General features: G+C 40.1%; 1 protein-coding gene across 3 annotated transcripts in view; it reads right to left on the minus strand.

The window, feature by feature from the left end:
• The window catches only part of SEMA3C (semaphorin 3C), a 187,435-nt gene that overhangs the window by 88,750 nt on the left and 76,185 nt on the right, over nt 1-22,500 (minus strand). For all 3 annotated transcript variants that reach the window (XM_017342732.3, XM_008258295.4, XM_070071246.1), the window contains exons 3-4: nt 6,866-7,026; nt 4,701-4,763 (exon numbers count right to left, since the gene is read on the minus strand). In XM_017342732.3, the coding sequence (XP_017198221.1) occupies nt 4,701-4,763; nt 6,866-7,026 (224 nt within the window). The remainder of the gene's footprint in view (nt 1-4,700; nt 4,764-6,865; nt 7,027-22,500) is intronic.

A 22,500-nucleotide genomic window follows, 5' to 3' on the forward strand; every position in this document is an offset into this window, starting at 1 on the left:
ATTCCCATGCTGTCTGATCCTTAGTGCTCCCCTCCTCCACCCCTGCCCACATGCAAGAACACAAATGGGAAAAATTAATCTGGTTCAGTTAATTATTAGAACTCAATACCTTGGTCCTTCCCATTCTCCTTGTGCTGAGTTTCTGTCCACACTATTTCTGACCTACACCATTATAATCCTGTCATTTCTATCCAGCAAATATTTACTCAACTCACTCTATGCAGGGCACTGTACAGGGTACTAGCAACACTGGATGGAATGGACTCAATTCCTGCTTTCAGAGAAAGGCAAGCATAATGTAGCACACAGTGATAGAGGTTCCACAGGGTTATAACTTTTTTATTGTACTGTAGAAGGAAAGAGAAGACAACAAGTAATGCTGACCAGGGAATAAAGGTTTGAGTGAAGGTCATTTGAGCTGAGTCTTGCAGAATAAGCTGGAAATTCTGGCATTCAAAAGTGTAAGACAGCAGACATAGAATGGCAAAAGCCCTGAATAGCACTCTGGCCTCAGAATCAGCCCTTAAGTCATTCGGATCCAGCTAAAAAACCCATGAGAGTTTCACAGACATGGAAAGCCATGACACTGTGGCCAAAAAAAAAAAAATGACCTAAATGAAAGATCTCTGTGAGTGGATCCTAGTGGAAAGAACGGGCCATCAAAGAAGGCGGTACCTTTCTCTGAAGGGAGGAGAGAACTTCCACTTTGAATATGGCCTTGTCTAAATAAAATTGGAGTTGGTGAACTCAGGAGGCTTCCATAGCCTTGGCAGCTCATGACAAGAGCCTCAGGTGATTACTGACATCATAAATAAGAGTTTCAATTGTTAAATCAACAGCGGGAATCACTGTGCACCTGCTCCCCATGTAGGACCTCTGCCCTTAGTGTGTTGTACTATGAGAATTAATGGTGAAAGTACTACTCAAGCAGTGCTCTATACTTTGTGTGTCTTTGTGGGTGCAGTCTGTTGAAATCTTTACTTAGTATATACTAAGTTGATCTGTATATAAAGATAATTGAAAATGAGTCAAGATGAAGAATGGGATGGGAGAGGGAGTGGGAGATGGGATGTTGCGGGTGGGAGGAAGGTTATGGGGGGAAAAGCTGCTATAATTCTAAAGTTGTACTTTGGAAATTTACATTTATTAAATAAAAGTTGAAAATAAAAAAAGTGTAAGAAAAGACCATTTCAATAGAAAACAGAGCATGTACAATGCACAACAGCCTGCAAATGCGGATTCATGGGGAACCATTCCCAAAGGGGTTAGAAGACTACTGTGTGATGAGATGACAGAAGCAATTAGAGTTGGTTTGTCATCATATTGATGTCTTCAGACAGGCAGCAGAGAGTAGAGTGGAGTGTAGAGGGTAGGTTTAAGTATGCAGAGCTCAGAGCAGGATAACCAGGTTCAAATCCTGGCTTCTTCTTTTACTAGCTGTTAGAATCACGGACAGCCACTTAGCCTTTCTGTACTCCAACCATTTTTTCTGTAAAATAGCAATGATGAAATTTGTTGTGTGCAATATATTCGTACCTGGGATTGATAAAGTAAATAAAGTAGTACCTAGCGCCTAACAAGCATCCAGAATTGTCCCTTATGACATTTTTATTCGCATTTTTGACTCATATTACTCATAGAAATCCTGTAAAGCAAACTGGGAGTTTGTCCGCACAGAGCTTAGCACAGATCCTGACCATGGCAGAAATCCAGGAAAGGTTTGGGGAAGGGAGAGAGATTCAGAGACTTCAGTGGAAACAAACACTTTGGATGCTTTCTCTTCATGGTGAAATCTCCTTCAATATCTTTCCTGGCACAATGCTAACAAAAACAAAGCTGCTCACATGATGCAAAGGGTAAGAGCATTTTATTTTATGTATATATGGAGGGCTTTTTAATAAGATCCTAGAATAATAGACCCTAAATTGTTAAGATTATGTCTCGGTAGCACACTGACTTTAACAGCAATAAGCCTCCACAGCTATGGACTGTTCCAAGCTCTACTACAGATAGTAATGTGTTAATCCTCTTAACCATGCACTAAGGAAGCACCTGTGAATGAGCACACTTCACGGGTAAGGCAACCGGGACACAAGACAGGCTCAGTCTCCAAGGGAAAAAAGCTAAGAAGATATTTTCTGTTATTTCCTAGGTACTTAGTCTAAGACTTCAAGTACTTCTGCATTGAACTTGTATTTATTTAGCCATACAAAAATATTGTGATGGCCATTGAAGTGCAATGAGTTAAGCTGCTGCTTGGGACACCCACACATAAAGAAGTACCTGGTTCTAGTCCCAGATGCTCTGAGCTTCTGATACAGATTCCTTACGATATGCCTACAAGGGAGGGGATGATGGTCCAGGTGCATGGACTCCTGCCACCCACATGGAAGACCAGGCCTCTACATTCTGTCTTTGGCCTAGCTTCACCATGGCTGTTGTGGACATCTGGGGAATGAACTAGCAATAGAAGACCTCTCTCTCTCTTTCTCTCTGGCTCTCCCTGTTACTCTGCCTTTCAAATCAGTAAATCTTTTAAAATATATATGTAAATATATATGTAATTTGCTTTATATTTTTTGCATATAATAACATATATGTAAATATGTCACAGAGCAAAGGTAAACAGGTTTTAAAAAATACTAATTCTTCATAGTCCATACTATGCAATAAGAAAAATTACTTCTTTTTTTTCCCCCCATGGTCTATACTTCTTTGATCTGTGAAACAAATCAAGGTATGTTTATGAAGTTATTCCTAAAAAAAACTATATTTTCAAGTAGTTTCAGATTTCATGGTCATAGAAAGAAAAAAAAGATATTCTGCAACTAATAAATCAGGGTTGACATTGTGTGCATGCAATCCATTTGTCTAAACAGTTACAATCCTGCTTAATGTTTCAACGATCTCTTGCACTATTTACTTAATACATTCATTAAACTGTATCTCATTGAGTATTTTTGACAGTATGTGCTATTGTTTAAATCCAATTCATTTCAAACATTAATAAAATAGTAACTTTTGGAAATAAATGAGCATGTAGGAATATGAGTTCATAAGGCAGAGAAATGGGAAGTAGGTTAGACTCTATTTAGCTGAGACAGAAAATTAGATATTCTCATCATAATTTTAGTTTATTATAGAATTATGATGTATTATTACCTGGGATACAATTTTAAATTATGCTCAATCTTCCTCTCAAAATTAAGTGTTATCATAACCTCAATTAAAATCTGACACAACTAAAAATTCAGAAGGCTTAAAGGATGTTTCTTTTATTTTTTCTTTCAATTGCTACAAAGTTTGGAGTTTTAAAAATTGTTATTATTTCAGGTTTTGCTTAGTAGATGCTTAATATATATCTAAAAGCAGAAAGTCTCAACAATAATGTAGAATACGTGTATAGGGGAAAGCATTGTGATGCAGCCGGGTAAGCCACTCTTAGGATGCTGCATCCACATTGGAGTGCCAGTTTGAGTCCTCCACTTCCCTTCCAACTCCCTGGTAACCCGCTTGGGACGGCAACATCTCTTGCCTCTGCTGTAGAGTAAGCTCCCTTGACATTTGTGCCATGAAACAGAGGCCATTATTAAGACCTCAGATCTGAATGCGTGTATAGGTGGCTACATTTACCAGCTTTTCTACCCAGCTTCCATATTTCCAGCTCAGTCCTTAATTATTATGCACTTCCATGCTCATTTGATTAAGGTCGACTTTTCCAACAAGATAATCAAGTTGATTAGAGCCAGAACTGTGTCTATTTTTGTACAGAGTAGTCTGCAGCAGCTAGCCCTACACCAGATACATAAGAAGTACTCAATCAGCATTTACTGATAATTGAATTACATGAGTGATTGAATTACTGAATAATTAATTGAAAGAATGAATGAGTAAAGGAATTTCTTGACCAAAGTATTTGTTTAAAAGTGGATGATTTTGATCCTTGTTTCAATTACATCATTTCTAGTGATTTCAGGCTTGAAATACATTATAAGATAAAATGACATACATACTTCATTATAATCACATGATTTTTGTACAATAAAGATTTACTCCATGTATTTCTTTTGCTAATTTCAAAAATAATTTAATGTGTCAATATGAACCAGTCATTTACAGAAAGTAATATAGATTTCTTCCTTGATTCGTTAAAATGAATGCAACCTAAAGGAATATAATTTGAACAAGTGTTACACACTGAATATTTATTGATACTTTTATCTGCCTTGATTGTTGTTTTTGAGGTTGTTTTTAATTAATAGAGGTACCATGCATCACTGGCGATTTACTTCTTTGGAATGTTCTGGCCAACATATAGCCTTTGCACAGGAACTTTCTTTGAAAAAGCCACAGGGCCTCTGGGAGCTGCTCCAGAAACTTGCATTATCATTATTTCTGCAGCCTGCTGGGAATTCTGCAGGTTGGATCCACTTGGAACAGTGCTTATTACTGAAACCCATCATGAAGAGTGTTTGCATGAAATAATGAAAGCAAGATGGGAAATGTTCACCCAGTCAGGAATTCCAAAGTTACAGATGGTGTGAGAGTTTCACTGTCTTCACATTTACATTTTTATCATCTGTCCAGCCGAGGATTTAAAACACCAACACCCTTTGTCTCACTCTTGGCTGCACTCAAAGTACATGGATTCAAAGACCAAATATTTAAGGTTGTGTGTATGTGTTTTTATAAGCACTCACTGTGGGATCTTTGCCAGCCATTTTGCATTCTTCGACTTTGATTGTAGATGCTGGCCAGAAAACCTGCCCAGAGAGGAAAATAAAGGTTGTATAATCTCACTGTGCTATATGACAGCTCAATGCTCTTCATTTTTACCAACAGATTTCATTAAGGTACTTCTATAGTCACATTTCAAAATTCTTTCATTTTATGAACTCAATATTATTTACTTACAACTATGTCTTATTTCTTCATCTGCTTTCCTTTTTAACAAAAGTATTTCAGTAACCCATGACTAATGGCTAATTTTATATTAAAATAAGGTTATGAGCATGCATGAGAATTTAGCCAGTTGTCAAACTGCTGGTTAGATGCTCACTTTCCACATCAGAGTGCCTGGGTTCCAGTCCCAGCTCCATCTCCTCACTCCAGCTTCCTGCTAATGTGGACCCTAGGAGGTGGTGGGGATAGCTCCATGTAGAAGGCCTGATTTGAGTTGTAGCTTCCAGCTTCAACCCAGCCCAGCCCTGGCAGATGTAGGCATTGGGAGTAAACAGTAGATCAGAGGTCTCTGTCCGTCTCTCTTGATCTCTCAAACAAATTAATTAAAATAGATAAAGTCATTATTAATATAAGTGTGTGAAATATAATGTGTATTTTACTCCTTTTGAATTAGAGTTCACTTTTCCCAGCTGCTTCTTTCACAGTGAATTTACATTTACTTGGCTGTCTCAGTTTAATATTATTTCTGGTAAAACACACAGTTGGGTTTGTAGATTAATTAAAATGGGCCCCTAGGCACTTCAACAGCTAAAACAACTTGAAGGAAATCCAAGAGATTCCCTCTCTGAAACACACTGCTCACATTCTAAGTCATTACAGCCTTCGATCAGGTCTGGCATTGATGACTACTTTTTTTTTTTGCCTTTTTTTTAACTGTCAATAGGTTGGCCATATTAACATAGTAAATGCACCAGTCTATTCAATGCAATAATTTTATAGTTAATCTACTTTTATTTCTTAACCCCAATGAAACTCAGTTTCACTTTCTGATGTGCAAAAAAGAGACAGCCTGATAGGCCACACGTGTTCAAATAACCATGCATTTAATAACCGTGTGGCTTCCAAGACTTCATGTATTACACACCAGTGACCAGATAGATCTTCTCTAATCTGGCTATTTTTCTTCATGCTATGCTCCATGCCCTTCTCATTCCCTTTCTATAAATATATACACAGGAAGAATTTTCATATTTTTCTCTGGGTTTTGGGTTGCTGAAAACTATGAGACAGAAGGAACTGAACTTAAAACATTTTCAGTCCATGAAGTTAAGTATTTACTTCCTACTTTACATTAATATGTAGTCAATATTCTTCACTGTTCCAATGAAATACTTAGTTTTTCATTTTCTTTACATTTTTAAAGAAAGAGGCTCATGTTGTGGCAAAGCAAGTTAACGCCTCTGCCTCCAATGCCAACATCCTATATGGGCATCAGTTCGAGTCCTAACTGCTCCATTTCTATTCTAGCGCCCTGATAATGGGCTGAAAAAAGCAGTGGGAGATGCCCAAGTACTTGGGTCCCTGCTACCTACCTGGGAGATTGGAAAGAAGCTCCTGGCTGCTGGCTTAAGCCTGGCTCAGTCCTGGCCATGGCAGCCATCTGGGGCATAAACCAGAGGATGGAAGATCCCTGTCTCTCCTCTCTGTAACTCTGACTTTCAAACAAATAAATCTTAAAACAAAACAAAAATCTTTCAAACAATTAAATCTTAAAAAAAAACCTTTTTAAAGGAAAAGGCACCCAGCAGGTAACATTGCCCTCATGAGAAAGATGAACTTGGGGCTGGCACTGTGGCACAGCAGGTGAAAGCCCTGGCCTGATGCGCCAGCATCCCATATGGGCACCAGTTCTAGTTTTGGCTGTTCCTCTTCCAATCCAACTCTCTGCTATGGCCTGGGAAAGCAGTAGAAGATGGCCCAAGTTCTTGGGCTCCTGAATCCACATGGGAAACCTGGAAGAAGTTCCTGGCTCCTGGCTTCGGATCAGCGCAGCTCCGGCCGTTGCAGCCATCTGGGGAGTGAACCAGCAGATGGAAGACCTCTCTCTCTGTCTCTACCTCTCTCTGTAACTCTTTCAAATAAATAAAATAAATCTTAAAAAAAAAAAAAAGGATGAACTTACACTCAAAGGTTCTTGACTTATGTTGTTAATATTCAAGGAAAGAATGTGATCTTTGCTGCCCACATATATCCGGTCTTGATCTTCATCCATTAATAATATCCTATAGTCTAGTGGGTGGTGGGATAGGCTGAAGTATTCAGAAGTCTTGGTTTCTCGAAGCTCTGAAATAATGAACAGCACACATGAACATAGAGTATTGTGGTTCTATAATTCTGTTATTTTAATGAGAAGTCTCATAGGAATATTTATTTAAAAAGTCAATTTTTAACCTATAATAATAAATTAATTTTAAAATGGAGTTATTTTTATGGTTATTTTTGTTTATTGTCTTTACACTGAAGTAAAACACCAATAAACCAACAAGTGCAATGCTAAAGCTTATGGTAACATGATATAATAACAAAATTGTTCAAATTCACAATGAACTCAACTCAGTTTTATTACTGGATATCATTAGCTCGAAAGTAGTTGACATAGATAAACCAAATATATATGTAATATACATATGTATGATACACCCACACAATGAGCAGACTGAACAAAAACAAAACAAATGATGCTGTTAAATATTAAATTCTTTACCTCAATGCAGTCATTTGTTTGGGATGATTTCCTACTTTATTATTTTTTTTTCATTGCCTTACTTCCTCAACATTTTCTTTCTAGTCTAATATAGTTATCTATATTTGAAACTTGAAAATAAATTTATTTTTATCCATTGTATTTCACTCAGGAGGCAATATCATTTATATTTAACATTTTTGTATTCACTTGAATGATGAAGTGACAAAGAGAAAGATATCTTTCATCCACTAGATCACTCACCAAATGGCTGCAACAGTCAGGGCTAGACCATGCTTAAGCTAGAAACCTGGAATTCTATGGGTCTCATCACATGAGGTAGGGGTCCAAATATTTGGGCCATCATCTGATGCTTTCTTAGATGCATTAGCAGGGAGCTGGATACGAAGTAGGGCAGCCAGGACTCCAATCTTGTGCTCTAATTTAGGATGCCTGCATCAGAGGCAGTGGCTTAACTAGCTACACCACAAAGCAGGCCAAGCAATATCATTTAAATGACAAGGTTCCTATGGAAATATCAAAATGGAGAGTAGGCATGGGGATTTGGCCTGGAGGTTAAGATACTAACTGAGATGTCTGCATCCCTATCAGAGTGCCTGGGTCTGAGGCCTGGCTCCCCTCCTGATTCCAGCTACCCACTAATGTGACCCTCAGAGGCAGCAGGTATGGATCAAGTGGTTGAGTCCCTCCTACCCACGTGGGAGATCTGGATTCGTTCTTGGCTCCTGGTATTTGGAAAGTGAATCAGCAGATGGGAGCAGTCCTTTCTCTCTGTGTCTCTTTTTCCCTCTCTGTTTCATAGCTAGCTAGCTAGATGATAGATAGATAGATAGATAGATAGATAGATAGATAGATAATAGATAGACCATTGACAACAGGAGAAGACTAGGTGGCAGTTTGGAAACAGGGCTTGGGGTGCTGATCTTCAGTTACTGAGCCTCACTGGGATAGAGAGGTGACACACTGAGGAGGTAGTGCTGCTGGCCCAGAGTCCAGGCCAGCTTCTTTTATGATGAGAGCAGAAAATGGGAAAGGGAAAAAGGCAGCCCACCTAGACCACATGTTACGGCTAACCCAGGAAACCAATCCAAGGGTGAGAACACAGGATCAAAGCAAGTGTCACTGAAGGCTGAAGAAGACACAGAAATCCTTGAGTATTTCTATTACTCAGGAGTTGCATAAAGCTTGCTTTTCATCCAAAGGATGTAATTTACGGTTGTGCAAATTTTCTATGAAACATCAGGAATAGGGTATCGCTGGGGTTGCAGAATAGATGTTCAACAAGTACCTCTGAATAATTAAGTCTTCTATGAAATAGAGTGAAGCAGCCAAATGTGACTGAGCTCCAGGCTCAGGGGTCCAATTGCTGTGGTCTGAATACTGGTTCTACCATTTCAATCCTATATATACTTGGCAAGTGCCTTTATCTCTCTGCACTCTGGTGTGCTAATGGGTAAAGACAGATAATAATAGTACCTATATCACTGGATTGTTGGGAGGTTTAAATCAGTAACACATATATAAAGTTCTTTAAGAATGCCAGATCTATAGTGACACGGGTTACATATTATTAACACTTGGAGCAAATTTATCTAGCAAAGTAAGAACAGTTCCTTACAAAAGGGAGGAAAAAAATGGAGGAATATATTACATCATTTATATTTAATCATAACATAGTTCATTTTAGAGCAGATTCTGTTCAAATTATTTGAGGAGAGTACAATAAAAAGATGAAGCTTTTTAAAGGAAAGTAATTGTCTGAATATGCAAGATCATTTTGGAGTGTGTGACCTAAGAGATATTGTTGTGGTTATCAAGACATAATACTGACAAACACCTACCATACTCCAAAAGAAAAGGAAGATTTGGTGAGAGAAACACTTAAAACAAAGGCCATGGAATAATTTTATATGGGGTTGGCCTTGGAGCAAAGGGAGTATGCATTTCTCTTGCAAGGTGCAAGCTAAGAAAAGGTGAAGTGAATATTCCTTTACTACTCTGGGGGCATGCATAAGGGACACGTCTCAGTTAGATTACTTAGCTATTGATAGGTGAAACCCGAGTTAACAAGAAATGTCACAAGCATGCAGATTCCTAATCTGCCTTTAGAAATATCAGATTTTCAGGGGGAGGTTTCCCATTCTTGTCATGGATGATTTTGTCAAGATCTGAGAGCAGATGCTGCCTCAGAAGAAGAGTATATGGAAAACGAAAAGCCAAGAATAGAGATTGTTCGTTCATTGGTGGATGCAGAGGGGAGCCTGGGATCAAACCCAAGGCAGTGCAGGATGTACAGGAAACAGGCTATGTGGAAAGAGGCCAGGTGTGGAGTCAGATGCGCCCAGGTAAAACTCAGCTCCACCCCTTATTAAGTACGACAAGCATAGTCCAAAAGGTTTCTGGAAAATTGAATTAAAAGATGTTTGTTTAAATGTCAAAAAAAATAGGAAAACCATGAATCCATGCACTTTCTAAAGCCATTATATTATTTTGGGAAAGCTGCTTCCTTTCTCCCCATTGCAATTTCCTCATTGGTACATTGGTAATAATGATTCACAGCATAAAAGATGTCCCTCCGGCATGCAGGAGATGGTCAGTGTCAGTGCCTTTCAGGAACAGACACGGCTGCTGGTCTACCTCATAGAGCTTCCCTTTCCTTCATTTGCGCAGAGCCCCTTGGTGTCAGAGTGAGCCCATTCCCCTAGCCAGTGAGTCGCTTCAGTGTGGCCATGTGATCCGTTCTGGCTCGTGGAATTTTACATAAAGATTTATTTATTTATTGAAAAGGTAGCGTGTGTGGAGGGAGGGACAGATAGAGATTTGTCATCTGCTGCTTTACTCACCCTAAAACCCCCAACAGTCAGTGCTGGGCCAGGCTGAAGCCAGCAGCTACCAGTTCCATCTGGGTCTTCCATGTGAGTGGCAGGGACTTTGCTGCTGCCTTCCCAGCATTATAAGCAGTTCACTGGATGGAAGCAGAGTAGCTGAGACTGAGACAGGCTCTCCTACGTGGAGAGCCCAAGCAGTGCCCCAGTCCCAGGCAGTGGTGGTTTAACCCACTGCACGAGTAGGCAAGCCCCTGACCTATGAAATTTGAAAAAATTTAAAGTAGTAGGGCTACTGAAAGAAGTTTTCTGGGTCTTAAAAACTGGTACACAAAGGAGATTCTTTTTTTTTCTGCCTGTGGACATTAAGAGCTTGTTATACTTGTAGCAACACTAGCTACTAAGATGGCTACTGGCTAAAAGTGGTAAGGAAAAATATAGGGAAAAAAAAACTAGGTCCTTTAAGAAATCACTGTCACTAACCACAAAACTGCACTATCACTGGATTACTTCTCTTATATGAGATTTAAAAAAATTCTTGTAGTTTTTAGGCACCTTAAATTGCAGTTTGCTTTTCCTGTTGCAGAAGAGCATACTAACTGACACATTTTTTTGGGTGTTCACAGCCCCACCTCCCACTGCGTCACCCTTTCTACCATGGTTTAAGTGTTATGTCCAGAATATTCCTTTTCTTTTTCTTTTCCTAATCTATGTTGAAATAAAACCAAGCGTATGACCTCAGCTGGCAAAAGAGCATCAACTGAAATTTGTTTGCAAGTAACAACAATGACAGTTCTCTTCTTTAGAAAATAATCAATTTCTTGCATTAATCAAAATACCAGCGGGAGCAATAACCACATTAACTTAAAACCTTTCTGGTCCAAGGATCTTTATCTATTTTTCCAAGCCATAAAGCATCTTCAAATTTAATTACCTGAAGCTCATTGACAGATGACAGCTGTTAACCAAGGAAGATTTACTTTAGAAGTGTTCTTGTTATGATAGAAGGGTAGGCTTTCCCTAAAAGGCTATTTAAATTGCTGTTAGTAGCCCTAATTGAACTTTGGAGCTTGGGAAAGAGAACTATTTATTTATTGTGTGTGTGTGTGTGTGTGTGTATGTAAGAAGAGTTCAAAGCAAAGAGAATCTTATCTATAAAAAGAATGACCCAAGAACCCATCATTTTGGTTTAAAGGAGACTCAACTTAAGGAAATGAATGATTCAATGATTTGGCCAGAGTTATAGAAATTGATTGATTTAATGATATGGCTACAGTGAGAAGATCACAATTAGTAGTCCTCCATCAACACAAGTCAACGAATGGTGCTATCCTACATTCCTGTAGATCTTAATAATGATGTCATCCTTTTTACAGCATCAGAGTACAGAACGTTGTGCTGTCTCTAATGACATGCTCAACTGATACAGAAGAGAATTTGCTGAGAGCATGTAGCATTAAATGCGCTGGCCCCAAAAAGGGCAGCATAGGTCTCCAAGTCTCTGGGAAAATCTTCTGGGAAACAGCATAAAAAATATTACATGCTTCTATCCTGAAATCTGCATCATTGTAGCACCCCCAAAGTGGAAAATTACTGTGATGTTTGCTATACTAATGTTCCCAGAGGCTAAATTTCCAGTGCAAAATGCTTACCTAAACTACAGTATTCACATGTACATTTTTTTCAGTAAGGGAAGCTTCTGTGCACTTTGAGAATTTGACCAAAACTGGAAGATCAGATTCTTCAAAATATAAGCCCCTTGAGGCAGGAGATGTGGCCTAGCAGGTTAGGCTCAACTTTAGGTTCCTATATCCCATATCAGAGTCAGTGGTTTGAGTCTTGGCTACTCTGTGTGTGAGATTCAGCTTCTTGCTAAGGCATTCTGGGATGTAGTAAATGATGGTCCAAATATTTAGCTCCCTGTCACCCACATAGGATTCACAGATGAAGTTCCTTGCTCTTGGCCTAGTTGTGGCTCTTGTGGCCATTTGGGGAGTGAAATAGTGGTTGGAAGATTCTCTCTCTCTCTCTCCCTCTCCCTTTCTCCCTCTCTCCCTTTCTCCCTCTCTTCCTCTCTCCCTCTTCCTCCCCATCTGTCTCTCTCTGTTGTTCTGCCTTATAAGTAGATGAAATTAAATAACTAAATAGCTAAAAAAGCCCTAGAAATATAAAAGTGTCTGCATCTACATGTCAATATTTTGCTCTAAAAATTACTACACAGTTCCATATATATTGATATGTCTGTTGATAATACTCTATCCTTACCTAAATAAGAACTAATGTTTGGTTTCTGTTAAGCCAGTGAGGTGACTAGGTCATTAACAATTGCATTCCCATGCTCAGAAATATAATCTTGGTGAAGAAGGCTGAGAGGGTAGAGATCCCTTTTATAAATAATAGACACCTGCCAAACTACACATACCCAGTATACCACATTCCAATTAACCTTATGTAAAATTCAGAAACAGGTAAAGGGTTCCTTGAATGCAAATCAGGAATCTGTTGATCAGGAGCTTACGCAGTAGTTACTCATTAGTTGTATTTACAGTTCATGATGCACTATTAATGTATTTATTCAACACATATTTTGTGAGCCCTTATCATAGGTGTCTAGACACTGCTCAAATAAAAGGACAAAAATAAAAAATCAATAATGTGCCATAATGACAATTTCAACTCTAACCTTATGCTGGCTGATTCTGTTTAGCTAGCCCTCATCATAAATTTAGCTGAGCCCTGGGCAGAATGCACACCACAGATTTCAAAGTCAGTCCTCAGGCTACCCTTTACAGATGGTGCTACTGACAGGAGAATTTCCTCCCCAGTGTCGTCTTATCTCAGAAAAATTTTAAGCAGATTGGGCTCAAGTGACCCAGCCTCTCCCTGAGACCCACTGTTATTGAAACTAAAGTGAATTTCACCTGTCGCCTTTAGGAAAAACAAACAGATAAAGACAAGTGCAGTGAAACTTCAGTGGAGTGAAACCCAGGTCTCTGATTCCTAATGTAGACAGGGTCCAGCAGGCACATTGTTGAAACAACATTTGTTAAAAAATAATAGCCCGAATAGTAACCCTATGTGAGCTTCCTAGTTGGAGGAGTGTCCTAAGTGTTTTATATTCTTATTTCATTACATTTTACTCAAAGCCTCTGGGTTAGGTTCTAATACTATGTAGTCTGGTATACTGAGAAACTAAATAGCAGGGAATTAGAGCAATCCAACCAAGGTCCCCCATTAATGATTAGAAGAGACAAGATCCAGGATTCAAAGCAAAGTCAGTTCTTAATATGGGAATTCAACTTGATACCTTCTCGTTTTCCTAAGGGGACTCACAACCTCACCGCTTCCTTATTGTTGCTCTTTTATCATGGTCTTGCCTTGCTCAATAGTCTAGGACATGTCAAAATACTCCGAGAAATGCCTCGGCCTCTCACATTTCCTCTGCCAGTTGGGGAGGTGTAGGGACCCCACTACAAACAACTTAAACACAGCTAAGTTCTTAGTTATGTTGTTCTCACTAAACTTTCACAGCAGGGCTGAGCGGCTACAGGAAAGTGGCATTGGGCATAGCTTCATGCAGGAGAGAAAAGGTTCTGCTCCTCTATGGTTCCTCTATGATTGTCTACGTGGAAGCAAAATGCCACCTGCATGCCAGCAGGTATGAGAAGACAGTTCCACTGAGGGAGCCTGGTCCGAGAGAGGCAACAATGGAGACGGCCTGTATGTGTCTGGCACTGTGTCTGAGGGGAGATTACCAAACTTACAGGGGGCTTCAAAAGAACTCATCAGAGTTTGCCCCAGGCAGCCCCAATTTGCACCTATTTTCCCAGCTTAATTATCAAATGTCCCTTTTCACTCTCCAAGGAATTGTGATTTGCATGTCAAACTATGTGGTCATTCTGTTTGTGTTTCCTCTTTTTTTTTTTTTTTTTTTTTTTTTGATAGGCAGAGTGGACAGTGAGAGAGAGAGACAGGGAGAAAAGTCTTCCTTTTTGCCGTTGATTCACCCTCCAATGGCCACTGCAGCCAGCGCACCGCGTTGATCTGAAGCCAGGAGCCAGATGCTTCTCCTGGTCTCCCATGCGGGTGCAGGGCCCAAGTACTTGGGCCATCCTCCACTGCACTCCCTGGCCACAGCAGAGAGCTGGCCTGGAAGAGGGGCAACCGGGACAGAATCCGGCACCCCGACTGGGACTAGAACCAGGTGTGCCGGCGCCGCAGGCAGAGGATTAGCCTATTGAGCTGTGGCTCTGGCCTTGAATGGCTTTTCATTCCATTTAGGATGAAATCCAAAATCTTAACGTGGCCTCCGCAGCCTGGCATGACCTGGTTTAAGATGACCTCACCAGAAGTCTCAGTCATCACCACTGGTCTGGTTCCCTTGTGCTCTTGATCTTCTGACCTTCTCACATCTTCAAACCTTCCTTCTCCCCTTCCTGCCTCAGGGCATTTGTACATGCTATTCCTCTTGCTAACAAGGCTCTTCCTGCCTTTTTCTATGACTCCAGCAGCAGTTTCAATGGAATTTAAACAGAGCTGCTTCAGAAAAGTTTCCTTGATCCTGTAGATAAGATCAAGTCTCAGGTCTGCCAATACTTGCTTATTTCCGTTTGTGGCTTTCTCTTCTCTGAAGGCTGCCAGGAAGATCAAATGAAATGATCTATAAGTCATGAGGTGGTGCTTGGATGAGTACATGGGATGGCTTGCTTCAGACCTACCTTGGCTTCTTCTGAGTAGTTTTAGTGTTATAACTGTGAATTTGAGACAAAGTTATGTGTTCATCCACCTTCTACTTGTTTGGGTGTGCATTGTATCAAGCTGCAAGATTTTTTAAAATCTCAGGTGAATTGAGAGTTTGGGGCCAGTGTTCAGCCTAGAGGTTATAACACTAATGTTCAACAACGGAGTATTGGGGTTCTATCTGTGATTCTTGTTGCAGACTCCAGCTTCAGGCTGATACAGAGCCCAGGAAGCAGCAGGTAGTTGAGTTCAAGTAGCTGGGTTCCTGTTACCCATGTGGGAGACCTAGATAGAGTTCTTAGCTCCCGGTTTTGGTCTGGTCCATCCCTAGCTGTTAAGGGGATTTGGGGAATGAAGTCAGCAGATGAGACTCTTTCTGTGTCTGTCTCTGCCTCTCAAATAAATACAAAAAAATATAAAAAGTATGGGGTGTGTAACTGTAGTGGTGGAAGCTTCACTTTGGAATTAACTGAATGGAGTTTTGTCCCAGCCTCATCTTCTGCAGCTACAGATGCCCCTCAACCTCTCCTCTCACTAAGGACTCTGAAGTCCTCCCTCTTTATGGTCTCTCTGTCTCCTACAGCAAGTACTCTCTATTGTTGGAGACTATCTGCAAAACTAATCCCTCCTCTTACTCTAAGTCTAGTAGGGAACAAAAAAAGGTCTGTTTAAAAGTCTCTCTTAGAATTACAGCCACAGAAATGCAATTGTGTATTTTACAGAAAAAGAAACCCAAACCAAAGAACAAGACTTCTTACTCACCTAGCACAAAACATATTCCATTTGTGTTATGTGGCTGGAGCACAGCAAGACTTCTAAATTCTGATTTCCTATTCTTTAAGCTCACTTGGGAGACACAAAAGTGAACTTGAAAGGCTTTAGGTGCCAAGCTTGATTTCTATGTAAGAGAAGCATTGGCCAGACTGTATATTCTGCCTACCACAAGATACAAAGAGGGACTATCTCAGATGGCTTGGGAGATTGTGAACTTCTGGAAACTAAATTCAATTCTGAACCTATAACTAAGCAGCCAAAACAGGTGAAGTATCCATATCAATGGTGTCCATTCTGGCAAGAAGATGTCAGTGTCTGAGCATCCAGCTGAGACATAAACAGGGAGATAAACTTGTGGAAGAGGAAGCACTTCATCTGACACCTGCTTTCTAGAGCTCTTGGTGCTCCTGGAGAAGCTGCTCTGGGGAAGGTGTTTAAGAACTGTGGTTTCCAGATGGTAACAAAAACAAAAGCAGAATCATAGTTACGGAAAGGTAGGGATGAAGGTAAGAAATACAATATCCGCTAGAGATTCCTGAAAATCAATACACCTCCATTAAATACATATTGCACTGCAAGTACAACTATATTCAGAGACTTTAGAATACTGAAAATAGTTTCTTAGGTTTTTAAGTTTTCAAAGCAGTCTATACTCACTATGAAAAACAGTCATTGAAAGTCATTCACAGAGAACATGAGCAGGAAAGAAATATTTTGAAACATGAATACGAAAATTGTTGGTTGGTGGAAGAAGACAGGGAGAGAAAGCCTCAGACCAAGCGTGTGCAGTGCGCAGGGGTGGTGGGTCCATGTGGTGAGTCATGCCAGCAAAACCCCAGGGCAGGGAGAACACAATAGGTCCCATTCCCCACACTGAACACACTGGAACTAAACCCGGGAAGATTCTGACAGCCACATTTATCACCTATCACCTGTTATTTATCAGTCTTCCATGATTTCAATAAAATTCCCTTGGATCCTCTGTCACCTTCCCTGTGAATGTCTTGTCAACAAAATTAATTATAGCAAGAAGAATTGGAAGGCCCTGTGTGCTGAATGGAATCTCTTGTCCTACATCATCCTTCAGAAAGTTATCTGTTCCTTCATGCCACAGTTCCCTACAACATAAAACTTGAGTTTATATTTGCCACAGTAGGATCCGTAGGAAATAAAATCATCCTTGAGAGACATACATGTATTCAGTAAATGACATATAAGTTAGGTAAAATGATGGAAATTTTTCAGTCTCTTTGCAAAGAGGGGCTTCCAGAGTGGGGATACACAAAGCTCCACTCCTGCACAAGAGGATGGATTGAGACGTTAGGGAAGCACTGCAGATGCAAGATCAAGTCTTCTTGTAAATCCAAAAGCTCAGGCAGACCTCATGTCTTCCTTCAGCAAATATCAATGCAGCTACATTCAATATTAAAGTAATCATCACAGTAACAAATGCGCCAAGTATAGAAGATAGGATAAGCACAGGGCAGCCACTTTCTATCAGAGGTCAGACAAAGCTGCTGTGGGGAGTGTGACGTAATCCTGGCCTGAAGGATGAAGATGAGCTGACAGACAGAAAAGTGTGCTTCAGGGGATGGAAAGAGCTAGTGAAGAAGTCCTGACACAGGAGATTTAAGGAATGAGCAGAAGTTGTTGGAGTTAATAAAGAAGGCGAGTTGGGAGGATTTCCCTAAGCAGAAGCAAGGAGCCAACCAACCTGCAAAGTTACAGACTTCTTGAATGTCACATAGGCAACATGCAAAGATGAGAACTCTTTGAATGTCAAACTGAAATTGTCAGATTTTCCCCAAGTTATTTGAGATGCCAACAAAAAACTCTGAGAAAATGCGTGACATGATCCCATACACATTTGATAGAAACCACTCTGCTAATAAAGAGCTCTCTCGAGAGATTATTATATGGCACAATATTAAGGGACTAAAGCAAAATTTAAAAAAAACATTTTGTATAATCAAACTATTATATATCTGCATAGAAATAAATAACCTTAGGAAAAATCCAACTAACTCACTGACATGAAGATACTAGATTCAGTTAGAAAAAAGACTGACGACAGTGAGGACTCATTGCTGCATTGTTCCAGTTTGAGGAACTTTAATTACTCTTGATCAAGAATGAAATGATGTAAACTTTCTCTATAGGCCACTGCGGTTTACAAAGCTTCTCAGAGGAGTTTAGCTGAAGTTCTCCTAGCAAAATGTTCAACTAAACAAGGAAAGAAATGCCAATTACTAACTGGAAAACAACTACATATTGCCAAAAATTCCCCCTCTCTCTCAATCTCTCTCTCTCTCTGTCTCTCTTTGGATTCCTTCAGAATGATGGAAGACCACCCACAGCTTTCAGGAAAACAGACTATTTGTAATTTAACAATTCAGATATCCCCACCAACCAAATTGCTTGGTGCATTCTTGAATCCAATTTTCCTTTAGGCACAGGAAAAAATACAATAAACTATATACCATAAAATCCCAGATTTAAAGAACGAGTCCTTGCATACAAAGAGACACAGAGACATTTTCCTAAAAAGACAGCTACTCTAGCTAAATATCACTTATTTCAACATGACTCATTGTTTACCCAAGTTACTACATTTGGCTTCAAAACAAGAAGCAAGTTCAAGAACTGTAGGGGACAGTGGAGACTTGTTCATTTCACTTTAAACACATTCGTCAGTCATTCCATGCAGAAGTCTCTTTCGACTTTTTCTAGTCTCTCCCTTAACAAGAGTTGAAAATTAAGGCCAGTGACTTGGCAGGAGTCAGCTGCTAGAGAGGAGACTTAAACCGTACTTGGGCATGTGGGTCTACATAGCAAGACAGTGACCCGTGATTCTTTTCAAGAGAAGTGCAAAGGATCCAGCCATGTTTCCTGCAGCTTTCAAAGCCTACGCCTCATCATATGGACAATGGTTTGTCAATGTATATGCAAGACAATTCCATTCTTTTTCATGTTATACCAGAAAACCATTTGCTTCCAAGTGGTATTCTCTGAGATGGCATCACTCAATTATTCAAAAGAGAAGATCAGTGTTGCAAGTTTCTGTTTTGCTCTGGAAACATAATATTTATGATTCTTGCATGCACTTCAAGGAGGACTGCAGCAAATGGGTCTCAAAGTTTATTTATTTTACCAGATGCTGTTGCTTGTAGGAGGTAAACATCAGCTGTGACTTGCTTCTTTGATTTTCAGTGTGCAAGCAAAATCTTTTGGTGGAATTTAAGCACTCTTAGAAGAAATGATAAGGTACACAAATCAAACAACTTGACCTGAGAATTAATGCTCACATCACTTTATTAACATGGAAGGAAGTTTGATTCTAATGATTTATAGCCATTTCTATCTGTGAATCTAAAAAAGCAAAACACATTTTATTAGGCAAAATGACAGATATAGATAGGTAGTTGGGAGGGTGTGATTTGAGTGACTTCACATTAAACAAGTTAAGTGACTCAGAAGGATCAAGTCAAACAAGCCATATTATGACTTACAACCAAAGAGTGGATTAGCAGGTTTCTAGTTAGGCACTTGCCTTTGGTTTGTTTTCATCAAAGAGAACACAAGTTTTAAATCTTTGCAAGCTTTGTAACTTCATTAATAATGAACATAAAAATCACAAAGATGATATTTTGCATCCAAGAGGAAAAATTAAATCTGTCCCTATAAGTCAAGTGTAACAACCAAGTTCACCTAAAACATACAAGTAATTCAAATGGAATGGCCCCTGCCTCTTTTTTTCCCTTGCTAATGCATTTTCTTGGAACAAAGTAATTTTTTAAAGACAGATCTATCTGCTCTCAAGTCTTGGCTCTGCATCTGACTAGCTCTGTAGCTTTAAGCAAGTTACTGCCTAAGAGTCCCCATCTGAGTGAGGGAAATAATAACACCCACCTATCTCCTGGGACTTTTGTGTTAATTGAATGAGAAAATAAGCGTGAATCACTTGGAGCATAGAAGCTGTCACTCATAACCAGTAGCCTCTGTGCTAAGACGAAAGTTTCAATTTTAAATAGAAGATTTGTGCAGTAGGATAGCTTTAGGGCATAACTCTATCATTGCTTTCTGAGTTAATCGCACTACAGAAAATCTATTCAATGAACATATAAAGTAAGTTATATTAGTGTAGTGATGAAAAACAGTTATGGATATCTCACAATCCTAGCCAAAATAATTATTGAATTCCAACACAAATGTAAATGAGAAAAAATAAACTTTCATTTTTATCCAGTCTATTTTTATTACTTTTAAATATTCACTCATTTATTTGAAAGGCAGAGTAACAGAGGGAGAAAAGACCTTCCATCCCCTGAATCACTCCCCAAATGTTCACAATAGTCAGGGTTGGGCCAGGCCAAAGTAAGGAGCCAGGAACTGCACCAGGTCTCTCACATGGGTGACAGGGATCCACATACTTGGACCATGATCCATTGCTTTCCCAGGCACATTAGCAGGGAGCTGGATCAGAAGCTGAGCATCAAGAACTCTCATCAGCGCTTAGACATGGGATGCTGGTACTCAAGCTGTTGCTTAACCCAACGTACTGAACCCCAACTCCGGGCCCAACAGGTCTGCTTATTTTAAGTCACCACTCACACTACCTGATTCCTACCAGGACTATGCAAGGTACTTAAACATTTTCTAAGAATTGTCCAAGCACTGTCTCATTTAATCTCGAAAACAAGCCCATTAACTGGGTGGGTCTTATTATTTGCACCACTACGCATATGAAGAAACTGCAGATAATTCTTGGGTGATTTTCGCAAATTGTGAATCACAGGGCATGTGCCGATGCTGACCAGTCCTTCATAGAGGATGAGAATTCCCTGAGCAGAGGTTCTGGAATTTTTTTTTCTATATAGATGTAGCAAATTGTTTATTAAAAAAAATTTCCAGAAACAATTATTTAGAGTCTTTGTAACTCTGCCCAGGAACACAGTAAACTTGTTATAATTCCAAGGTCATTGCCAAGACACATCCATATCATTCCAAGGTCACCTGCATGAGACTGAGATCTCAATTATAGTCTATTCCTTGTCCACCTGACCTAAAGGAGTCACTCAACATTATTATTCTGTATTTCATGGTCCTCTTTAGGTTCTAACATTATTTCCAGGCTGAAGGCTCACATTTATTTTAAATATTAGGCTATCTGGGGTCGAATCAATATTAAAATGTGACTATGATAGTTTTTGTAGGGTATGCGTCTACAAATTAATTTTTTACAACTTTTAAAATTTAAAAACATGTGCTAAAGAAAAGAACTCAAGGGGCCGGCACTGTGGTTCAGTGGGTTTACACCCTGCCTGAAGCACAGGCATCCCACATGGGCACCGGTTTGCATACCGGCTGATCCACTTCCAATCCAGCTCTCTGCTATGGCCTGGGAAAGCAGTAGAAGATAGCCCAAGTCCTTGGGCCCTGGCACCCACGTAGGAGACTCGGAGGAAGCTCCTGGCTCCTGGCTTCAGATCAGCACAGCTCCAGCCATTGTAGCCAATTGGGGAGTGAACCAGCGGATGGAAGACCCCTCTTTCTCTCTCTCTCTCTCTCTTTGCCTCTCCTCTCTCTGTTAACTCTTTCAAATAAATAAATAAATCCATAAAAAAAAAACCTCAAGAATCTTCAAATGATTGCCTTTTCTCACAGAGCTTTGTGAAGATCAGTGATAATTTACGTTTTTCCCCATTTTTTTCTTTGCACAGCGAAGTTGGGAAGAGTCTCAAAAATGGATCTGACAGAACCAAGGGAGGGAGACCAAAGCCCTGTACACTGTTCTACCACTGAAGAAAGACTTCCTTCCCAGTTCTTCCCAGAAGGGTCTCTGATTTGTATACAAATATGTTTCAAAGGTTCCTGAGCTGGTCAATTCTTTGAGCTTCAGAACCACTTTTCCCTTTAAAAACACAATGTCCTAAGTCATGTTGAGATTCTGTTTTCCCTGCAGAAGCCAATCTGACCAATTATATGAATATTACCACCAATGACATTGAACCCAATATTTGTCTAAAAATCCTATAGAGCTCTGAGTGTGAGGCCCGGGGCCAGAGTACCAGGGTAAATGACCCTCTGTGGCACCATCCATCAAAGTCACTTCATTCATTGGCACCTCAGTTTGCTCCTCAAGGGTTTGTGATAAGGATAGCATAAGGCAACACATGAAAACACAGTCGTTGCAATCACCTATATTGCTCAGAAATTTCAGCTGCCGTCATTATTGCCATTCCCAAGGAATGATGGAAATCTCCCTCAGAAGGGCCAGGTATCTTTCTCAGGGTCAGACCTCCCTCTCAAGGTCCACCAATGAGACTGGCCAGTGGGAGAGATTCAGCTATGTCTGGCTTGCAGCACCATCGCCCTTTTCAACACACCTCACTAGCTTTCCATGCTGTCAGTGCACAGCCTTTGACCTGGACTAGCTCAGCAGTGAACCAGGTCTTTGAGGGCATGCATGAAACGTGCTAACTGAGCACACTGCCAAAGGGGTTTGGGAGCTGTACTTATAGAGCATGGCCACCATGACAGCATCTCCCTGAATCTCTGCAGCTGTCCTGTGAAACCTTTCTCAGAGTCATTCCTCGCCTGCTTGAGAAGATTCCCTGAAATGAAACCAGAGACCCAGACTACGAAACAGCATCTCCTGCCTCCCCAACCCCATGTATCCAGCCCCTTGTCCTCCACTGTTCACAAGTGCACCCA

The sequence above is a fragment of the Oryctolagus cuniculus genome, chromosome 3 (genome assembly GCF_964237555.1).
Source record: "Oryctolagus cuniculus chromosome 3, mOryCun1.1, whole genome shotgun sequence".
Classification (NCBI taxonomy): Eukaryota; Metazoa; Chordata; class Mammalia; order Lagomorpha; family Leporidae; genus Oryctolagus; species Oryctolagus cuniculus.